The 9,634-nt window shown below is 31.5% G+C and overlaps 2 protein-coding genes across 3 annotated transcripts in view; both read left to right on the top strand.

Annotated features, from left to right (window-relative positions):
* The window catches only part of LOC117118264 (retinoschisin-like), a 6,616-nt gene extending 517 nt beyond the window's left edge, over positions 1 to 6,099 (top strand). Inside the window, exons 2-5 of the mRNA XM_033262813.1 lie at positions 2,766 to 3,040; positions 4,184 to 4,271; positions 5,198 to 5,526; positions 5,944 to 6,099. Of these exons, the coding sequence (XP_033118704.1) occupies positions 2,816 to 3,040; positions 4,184 to 4,271; positions 5,198 to 5,526; positions 5,944 to 6,099 (798 nt within the window). The 5' untranslated portion in view covers positions 2,766 to 2,815. The remainder of the gene's footprint in view (positions 1 to 2,765; positions 3,041 to 4,183; positions 4,272 to 5,197; positions 5,527 to 5,943) is intronic.
* Positions 6,100 to 6,194: 95 nt separating this feature from the next.
* Positions 6,195 to 9,634, top strand: part of LOC117118282 — a 7,503-nt gene continuing 4,063 nt past the window's right edge. Inside the window, exons 1-2 of one of the 2 annotated variants that reach the window (XM_033262847.1) lie at positions 6,195 to 8,572; positions 8,740 to 8,824. In XM_033262847.1, coding sequence (XP_033118738.1) covers positions 8,389 to 8,572; positions 8,740 to 8,824 — 269 coding nt within the window. In that variant the 5' untranslated portion in view covers positions 6,195 to 8,388. Of the gene's footprint in view, positions 8,597 to 8,739; positions 8,825 to 9,634 lie in introns of both variants that reach the window. The other variant, XM_033262846.1, reaches the window with a different exon arrangement.

Below are 9,634 nucleotides of genomic sequence, written 5' to 3'. Positions count from 1 at the left end.
ATATGCATTCTTTCATTCGCGTTAAAAATGGAAGCGCTTCAATCTGACATTGTAACTTACAACAAATTACAACATACACGCCCTCTTTGTCAATATAGGGCGAAAATAATTTTCACTCATGAAAGAAAATTTTCATGCAATTTTCAACTAAACTCCTCAAATAAAAGACATGTTCGTTGAATTCAAACCATATAAGCGTTTACAATAAATAGGAAATCAACGTGTTAGAAAATTGACTTTTTATTTACCTGTTCAACTCGAAAACCATTGTTTCAGAAAAACACTATAATGAATACTGCATGCGATGACAATACACAGACAATACTTATCCACTCCGTAAGGAAACAAACCTGGAACATATTCTACCTATTATGATTTGTGTAAATCGAGATAATCAAATCACGTGCTAATAGTATTATACCTTAGAATTTGATTCCAATATCCTGACTTCACCGGTGGGTGTGTTAAAACCTAATACGTCAGTACCCGACGGAATAGAGGAGAACAAAATATTCGAAGTATTTATGAATCACTAGCATATGAACTTAAATGAATACTAGTGCTCTTGAACCATCACCCCACCCGATCGTCTCTCCCAGTCACACGTGCAGCACTTTGAGTACTCAGATGTCCACACATACATGCACTAGGCCTAGCCTATATCGTTTCGGCCATTAATACAGAGCTGGATTCGATTTTCAATACTATACTTCTGTTTATTGTGTTCAATCTATCAGATATTAGTAAATCAATCACTCACAGTGGCGGCGCTGAAGGGGCAAGGGGGAATTTTTCCCCTGAAAATAAATGTTCTTTCCTCGCCACCCCATTTTTCCGCCAGGGACCTTGCCTTTCACTTGCCCCACCCCCTCCCCCAAAAAAAAAAAAAAAAAAATAGACGCTGGCGCTGCCACTGATCACTAAATCATTCAGTTAATCAGGCAATATTGATCGATCAACAAACCAACTACCCAACCAGCAAACAAACAAATTGACTAACTAACCAACCTACAACCTACAACAAACACATCAACCAACCAACCAAACAAACAATCAATCAACCAACCAACCAAACAATCAACCAACCCACTAACCAAAAAATCAACCAATCAACCAACCAACCAACTAACCAACCAACCAACCAACCAACCAATAAACCAACCAGACAGACGAACAAGCCAACCAACCAACCAAATAAACGATCAACCTACCAATCAATTTAGTTGGTTGGTTAAAAGTAAAACCGTTGCAACCAAATAAACGATCAACCTACCAATCAATTTAGTTGGTTGGTTAAAAGTAAAACCGTTGTAATTACATATAGGTCTACTTTTTGTATTGTTTTCTTGTAAACATCAGCCGACAGGAAAATATGTTTTTAGATTGTTTTTAATCATCGCCTGCTTTAAGTCGGATTGAGTTCAAATGAGTAATAATATTATTGGTTCCGAAAACCTAAATCTATTTTCATTTTACATAACCTTTATAGTTAATAATATAATGTATTTTGTAGATGTAGACACAAGAAGTCTTTTAGCATTAGATGGCATTATTCCAATCAATTATATTTATAATTAATATATCCTGAACTATTAATTTAAGTCGTGTTCGATTTTGAAATTTTCATTCAAAAGGTTATCGTACCGGTATGTCAATGTTTTCTTTCGTGCAAACGGTACTGAATCAAGTAAATTTAAAAATCACAAACGCCAATACAACAAACACTCGTTACGCTCAGCAAGGGCTGAATCGGAATGTTATCCAACCCAGTCATGAAAAAACACAAACAAACCGCAAAAATTATGGTTACTAAATCAAGTTCAGTTCAAGTATATTGTACCCAGAGGTGAATTCAAGTAGGGAGGGGTGGGGTGTCCAGGCAACCTGGTACTTCTTCTTTTTTTTTTGAAAATTTAAACGATGGTGGAAAGGCAGAAAAGTCACTTCAAATTGAGGAGTGTTATTTCCGACCTTTTAGAAGTACCTAGACCATAAGCATAATATTTCGCGTCTCAACCCAAACCATGGTTGGCCTAAAATTGTCTCCACTTTCCATCTGATAAATTTCTTTCCTGGACTCCTCTGGATTTCTGGATCCCCCGCTGTTGTATTTTCATATAGTAAAACCCACACCAAATGTTTCATCTTAGGTTTTAAAAAATGTATAATTTATTATTTTATTATTATTATTATTATTATTATTATTATTATTATTATTATTATTATTATTATTATTAATAATAATATTATTGTTATTATTATTATTATTATTATTATTATTATTATTATTATTTATTATTATTATTATTATTATTATTATTATTATTATTATTATTATTATTATTATTATTATTATTATTATTATTATTATTATTATTATGTACTATTTTACTTCTCCGTTCCGGAGGTTTTCTGAATAGGCCTATATTGAAATTGAAATACTATATTGTATCAGGCTATATATATCAGGCTATTTCACTTGAGGCCTTCATGCATTTATTCATTTTTAATATGAAACTGGGTTATTGTAATAGACAGAAAAGTATTTTTTCATGTGTTATTTTCGAATTGCAAAAAAGATAAATGGGTTGTGTGTCCGCATTCTTTAAACAGGAGATAATTTATTCAGTCTTGCTAAAACCAACATTTCACAGAATGATGAAGTATGTCGTCATTCATTATGATGAGAGTATTATAATTTAGTGAAAAGTGACTCAATTAAATTGGTTTATACTAAACATTAATACTGTCTCTAAACATACAAGGTCGCTATGTGTACGCAGAAGCTAGTAAAGGCAAGCCCGGAGACAAAAACATGATGCAGACGGGCTGGATTGAACCAAGATCTACAAACATTTCAATTTCTTTCTATCGGCATATGTATGGAGTGCAGGTTGGTCATCTGAGGGTGCTTGTACAGGTGTGTGATGGTGTTACGTCATCTAGTAAACACGTATGGGAATCGTCAGGCAACACCGGCAATGATTGGCTAAAAACAGATGCTTGCGTGATATTAGGGAATTCCCCTCGTCGTTTTAAGGTAAGCATGGTCGCAAACATATATTGGTATATTATACCTATAATATATAGTACTGTATTACGTATAATCGAATACATATATGCAATAAAAAAAGTTTATGTATCTTTCCCATTAAAAGTGTGCAGGAAATCAAGAGTATTTCATATTATAAGCGATTTATTGTGGCACTTTTATTGTGTTTTTTTTAATAAGTTTTAATGAACTGCTTTTTATTGTCATGTACTTTTTCAACTTTTTACTGAATCATTTTATGTTGTCTAATTGATAAATTTAAAATGTTTGTGTGCTTTTTTGTGGGTTTTTAATTGCTACCTGATTGTTTCTTGTATTTTATTGTACTTGAATGTAATTCAGTTTCAAATTGAATGTGAATTTGATGAATAAAATAATGAAAAACCTGAATACTTTTTTTTCTCTTTCGTGGCGTAACCACTACCTTTATTCAAACAATCAGTACAGTACAGTACAATATTTCCTTCTATATCGATTTTCTTTATTACCTTCATGGCATTACCGTTTATTTTTTTTATTATATCATATCGTGTATAATCGAATAAAGGTATTTTGGAATAATATATAATTTAAATTGTTTAATAGAATAATTTTATTTTTTTATATCACATTATACGGTATATCATTATAATATAACATACTTTATTTAATATAATCTTCATGAAATGAAAGAATACAATTTTTTTTATTTTAAATATATTATATATACACATATACATTCACACATACCCATATATAGGCTTATATATATATATATGTTTATATATAAGCCTATATATGCATACACATATAGGCCCATATATATGTATACATATATATATATATATATATATATACATATATACATATATACATACACATAGGCCCATACATCATACACATCACACAAATATATAAAATTTGATATTTGATAGTGTGCACAAAACTTAAGAATATACTGTGGCCTACTGTGACAATATATTATTTGTTTCTCTCACGTTTGAGAGTGTACAAAGGAAAAATGGACTCAATTCCTATACTTGTCTATTTTCCTATAATACAAAGGTCCATTGGCCTAATAATTTCAATACAACTATTAGGCCAAAACTTGAATACTTGCATTTAAACAGCATTTTGTTTTCTTAAATAAAGTTACAATTTGTAGCTATTCGTGGAATTGGGGATATGGGTGACATTGCAATTGATACGTTGGAAGTCAAGGACAGTCCTGCTTTAGAAGGTAAATTTACTACCTATTCCTTATATACAGGAAATTACGCCAATTTTAATAAACGAACTGAAAAAGTGACATTGTTGATGTGTTAGTACTTTGATTTCGTTGTCACATCATATGACGTCATCATGACCTGCTAAGTTCATTTACTAGTTGTCAGATGACAATGTCATATGGTACAATCACTTATTAAAGTGAAGGATAAACTTAGGTCTACTTATTATTTGTCATTTTATCAAATAGGTTATGAGTGGTAATAGAATAATTGAAATTACAATAGGCCTGTAATTGTAAAAAAATAAATATTTTGATATTTTGTCTTACATTTGATTCCCTATATTCCCTATAACTCCATATATTTTATACTAGCTTGCTTTGGTAAATGGAATCTATCTAACATATTTAATATTGATACGTTATAAATATTATAAATGGATACTCTTGTATTTGTTGTATTTGGACCCGCATTGATTATAAACTAACACATTGTGTTGTCATTTACTTTAGCCATGGGGGTGCTTTGGTGGATTGATTGATCGGTTATTAAGGGTTATTAGGCACTTCCTTAATCAAAGCGCATCACTTTTTGATTGGCATGAGGAGAAAACAAATCTTCGCCCTTTGCTGCGCTACTGTTTGCTGCATAAGGACGGGATCAGGCCCACTTTATTATCATTTTTACTATTATCATTACTATTATTACTATTATTAACATGATAATTATTATTATTACTTGTAATAATATTACTCTTACTTGGTTATTATCAGTATTATTATTGCCTTTAGTATTTTGGTATACCGCTACTAACAGACTCACTATTATTAGGCTATATTTATTTTTTTCATGTTTAAAATTGTATTAGATATGTAATCAATTAATTGGGTATACAGTCAATAATGCTATGTATATTTAATACACCTTTTCCGAATAGAATCCTGCTATAACGGACTAGGCATAGAAAATGGAGTTATTCAAGGGTCTGCACTCACGGCTTCTAGTTCGTTCGGAATCAAGTATGGGCCTCAGTACTCTAGACTCAATAGCCTAGCAGAATCAAGAAGCAAAGGGGGATGGTCGGCGGGCAAGCTCGACATTCATCAGTGGATACAAGTAGACCTGGGCGAAATTTACATCGTCACGGGGTTAGCTGTGCAAGTGAGATACGACACAATGCAGTGGGTGTCAACCTATGCAGTAGAATATAAGCTAGATCTTATCTCCGGTTGGGAATATATCACAGACGAACACAATACCAAAGTGGTAGGTATTCTACAGATTGTATGTTGTTCGGTTTATTGGCGATTACTGCTCTGCGCAAACGTTTTTGATTTTGTTTTGTTAATAGGTTGGATTTATAGTCTCAAATTGAACATTTTGATAAGACAGCACGTTTCTGTTGATTTTTTTTTTTCAAATGACTCCGATTCATTGCTGTCACAAATCATCTCTTTAGCCCCGTTTGAATATGGCACAGTCACGTTGAGCCATAACCAGGAACTGCATAATTCATTTGGGCAATGCAATTTCCTGTCAAAAAAGTAATAATGATAGGTGGCGCACTCGCTTTACCCCAAAATACTATAAATTCAATTGGATTATTCCTTTGCGTCTTAGAAAGCCTTAACCACTCTTTCATGGTAATGGTTTCTAAAACTGTTTGTTTTAATTGTTTCACAGATATTTTGTGGTTATACTGCCAATGCCGATAAGAGAGCTGTACGTGCACATTTCACCAAACCCATCAGAGCTAGATTCATACGCGTGCACCCTTTAACTTGGCATTTGTACATTAGCCTATACATACATCTATATATATGTTCAGTATTTAGATAGTCATTGTATAAACTTTTGTCAATCCCTTTACCAAAATGTCGTACTTCAATTATGATGTATTTTTCAAGTCGAAAATATTTAAATATTGTAATAACATAACATAAAGTAAATTTAACATGCCACTGTCTGTGTCGAAGAACAGAATGATTTAAAAAACAATGAATATGTTAGTAAATGTTTTGGTAATATAACTTAAAAATAGCGTCAAATTCATATATTTTTCTTAACGAGATGAGCTATTTCCTGTCATGAATTACTGTTGAAGTTAGAAACTAATTTAAAAATACTAAAAAGTGTGCCCCAAATTACTTAGATCATCGTAATTCTCACATCCATAAGACTATTTAATCTAAATTTTAGACAATTGATCCATCGTATTTCCCTTAATCTCTCAAACACACATCCTAATTAATTATTTTTTAATTCTTCGAGATTCCTAATTTAAAATATACAAAAAATATAACATGAAGACAGGGATTTAATATGTATTAATCACTTAGTGATAATAACCCATAACATTTTGGTAATGACGGAAGTTTATTTTATAGCCTAAATTAGTCGAAATATGTAGTGGATATGAATTATCGTTATCCACTTTTTGGGCTATGTATATACTACCTAGAGAACAGTACTATTCTAATTATTTATTTACTTACTAACGAATACTTAATGTCATCCCACGACACTACTCCGTGATTGTGTGTGCCATGCTAATTTGTCGCCACTCATGTCTGTCAAGCATAATATAAACTTATAAGAGGATGGTTATTGATCAAAGGTAAACAAACAAGTTTCCATGCAAACTGTGATGGTGTGTGTGTGTGTGTAAGTTTAGATTATATGAATTGCTTGATGTATCTTTACTTACTATGTTCAGAGACATCACATATATCCATAATTATAATTATATAGGCCTATCTGAAAATTTAAACCAAAAATAACTGCTCCCTGATTCTAGTAAGTAATGTTGTAACCCTTCTGCTTCATGCAGATTTTCTTAAGACCTGTCAAAAACTTCGGATAGAAGGCATGTCCGTAGGTAAGGAATTGTAATGCAATTATATGAAGTTCCGCTTACTAAATTAAATTATGTATGCTCTTGAGGGTTTTTTTTTTTACCGTATTGTTCTTCTTTCACCAACGCGCGAATCGAGTTAGAGACATTTTGCATCTAATATGTAACAGAAATACGATACACGTGTACATCGATTGTTCACTGATAATAGGCCTATTATTTGGAATTTGTATAATTCAAGTATATTGATTGCATTCAATAAGTTTTATGTAATTTATTTATTTATCTATATATCTCTAACCAAAAAATTGAAACAAATCTAGTCGGTATAATACAAAGGAAAGGAAACAAATACAAAGTATTAATAAAAAAAAAAAAACAACTTACAAATAACTACATAAGAAATCAGAATTATCAATATGTACATTATAACATTATTGGCTTGATCTAAATAATTTCATTTAATTTACTGATAAAAACATTTTTTTTTCAAAACATTAACTCTACTAATATGAACATTAAACCATTAATTCTTTAACTAAAAGCAGGAACATGAAGGCCAAATTTATAATTTGAATCACAATCAAACAAAGATTCATTAAAATATCTTAAGATACAAGAGCGTTACTGTCGATCCAATATAATGAAAATGTACGCCTTTCTGGTAATGTATAATCCAGAATTATTATTAGTATTATTATTATTATTATTATTATTATTATTATTATTATTATTATTATTATTATTGTTATTATTATTATTATTATTAATATTATTATTATTATTATTTCCATACAATTCCCAAGTGGATGAAGACAAATTCATTAGTACAGGATAAACTGTATAAAATAAATGTGTACGTTGATAATTTTCTATATTTTATGATTCTTACATCCAACGTTTTAAGTCGGGTTACTGTTAGAACCAGCATAGGATTAAACGGTAGCAGAGAATATACAGTTTTTGTATAAAATACTATACCTGTTAAAGTTAAATAGCAAATGATGAGCTACTTTTCGATCCCTTTGAGTGGGAATACTTTGAATGGGAATCATTTTTGACTCCTTCAGCTGGGGCGGCATTATCTCAGTTGTTTGTTGATATTTGGAACACTAGTTCGATTTCTATAAGCCTAAGCTCACCATTTTGTTTCGGCAAGTTTGTTTGTTCAGTTTACATGATATATCTTTTTCAAAACTGTTTTAGATTCTATATTTTTACCTGCAACCAGAATCGTTTCTGCTACCACCCCTGTAATACCTACTTCTTACCTGATGACAAGTCCATCAGATATCAATACAGGAGAACACAAACAAACACCGATATTACAGATGGGAAATATTACAAAGTATCCGAATTCTATAGTGCCAGCAAGTGACAGCTCTGACGATGGGGTTATTAACAAAACAACTGCCGGAGTTTCGGCGATGAATCTACCCAAAGACGTTCACCAGGAGGGTAAAGTGTACTCACTTGTTTTAGGTACCCATACCGTATTTTTATTATGATTTTTAAGATAAATGATAAGGTTATAAGATACAATATCACAAAAACCATATTAATATTATGTCTACCAATTTTGTGAACTATTTAACACATTACTTGTTTTTATTCCTCATTTTTAGCGGAAATAATATGTATATCGGTTGGACTGGTGCTACTCATTGTTTCTATACTTATTATAGCCTGCCTCACCAAGAAAATTAAAAGGTAGGCCTAGGCATAAGAGTAAAGAGGGTCATTAATATTACATTTCTTACTAAACTACTAAATTTTGACCAACACTTGTTTTACCCATTTAGAATGCTTCCGCCCTCCTTGCACGTATTTTGTATTTATATAAACCATTGTGAGAGTATATTGACCAATCATAGCAATATTGATCACTATTTACCATAGTGTTTGATCTTTTTTTTAACTACTAAGATCTACCTATCTCTGTTTTCTGTGATTTTCCACACACACACATACACACACACAAAAAAAAATAAAAAAAAAAAAATGTTTGATTAATGGTCATGTGTAGATTGCATTTACGAAATAGAGGTTTATGTGGCTGTCAGTAAGCTTACAGCAACTCTTATTATACCTGACTTTGTGGACCGGTTTAAAGGGTTTATTGTATCATTCATTATGTTAAATAATGTCTTAAATATAATAATCATTATGTCCGTCATCTATACGGTTAAAATTAATCCCATTTCTCTACCATCTGCTTTATTACTTTCCTCACCTAGCCAGTGTTCTGTTTATGAAATATTGCGGTTCTTAGGTCAACACTGTCTTTTTCTCGTCGCCCTCATTGTAAGGTTGCTCAATGAGAGTTAATATTATTTAGCAACTTCTAGTCACTTCAATACTAAATTATCTAGCGCTGGTTGACATTTTATGCTCAAGGTCTTAGACTTCCTTCTATTTTGAAGGAGGCTCCTGATGTGGATGCTATAATTTGAAGTTTTCCTTATCGGGATTAACACTATTTCAAAGTTAACAGACACATCTTGAAATCATGAGTTCCAA

This window comes from Anneissia japonica, unplaced genomic scaffold (genome assembly GCF_011630105.1).
Source record: "Anneissia japonica isolate Jap-2015-1 unplaced genomic scaffold, ASM1163010v1 scaffold288059_len961885_cov194, whole genome shotgun sequence".
In the NCBI taxonomy this organism is placed as follows: domain Eukaryota; kingdom Metazoa; phylum Echinodermata; class Crinoidea; order Comatulida; family Comatulidae; genus Anneissia; species Anneissia japonica.
Note: the sequence above shows the minus strand (reverse complement) of the source record. Positions and strands in the feature narration are given on the sequence as shown.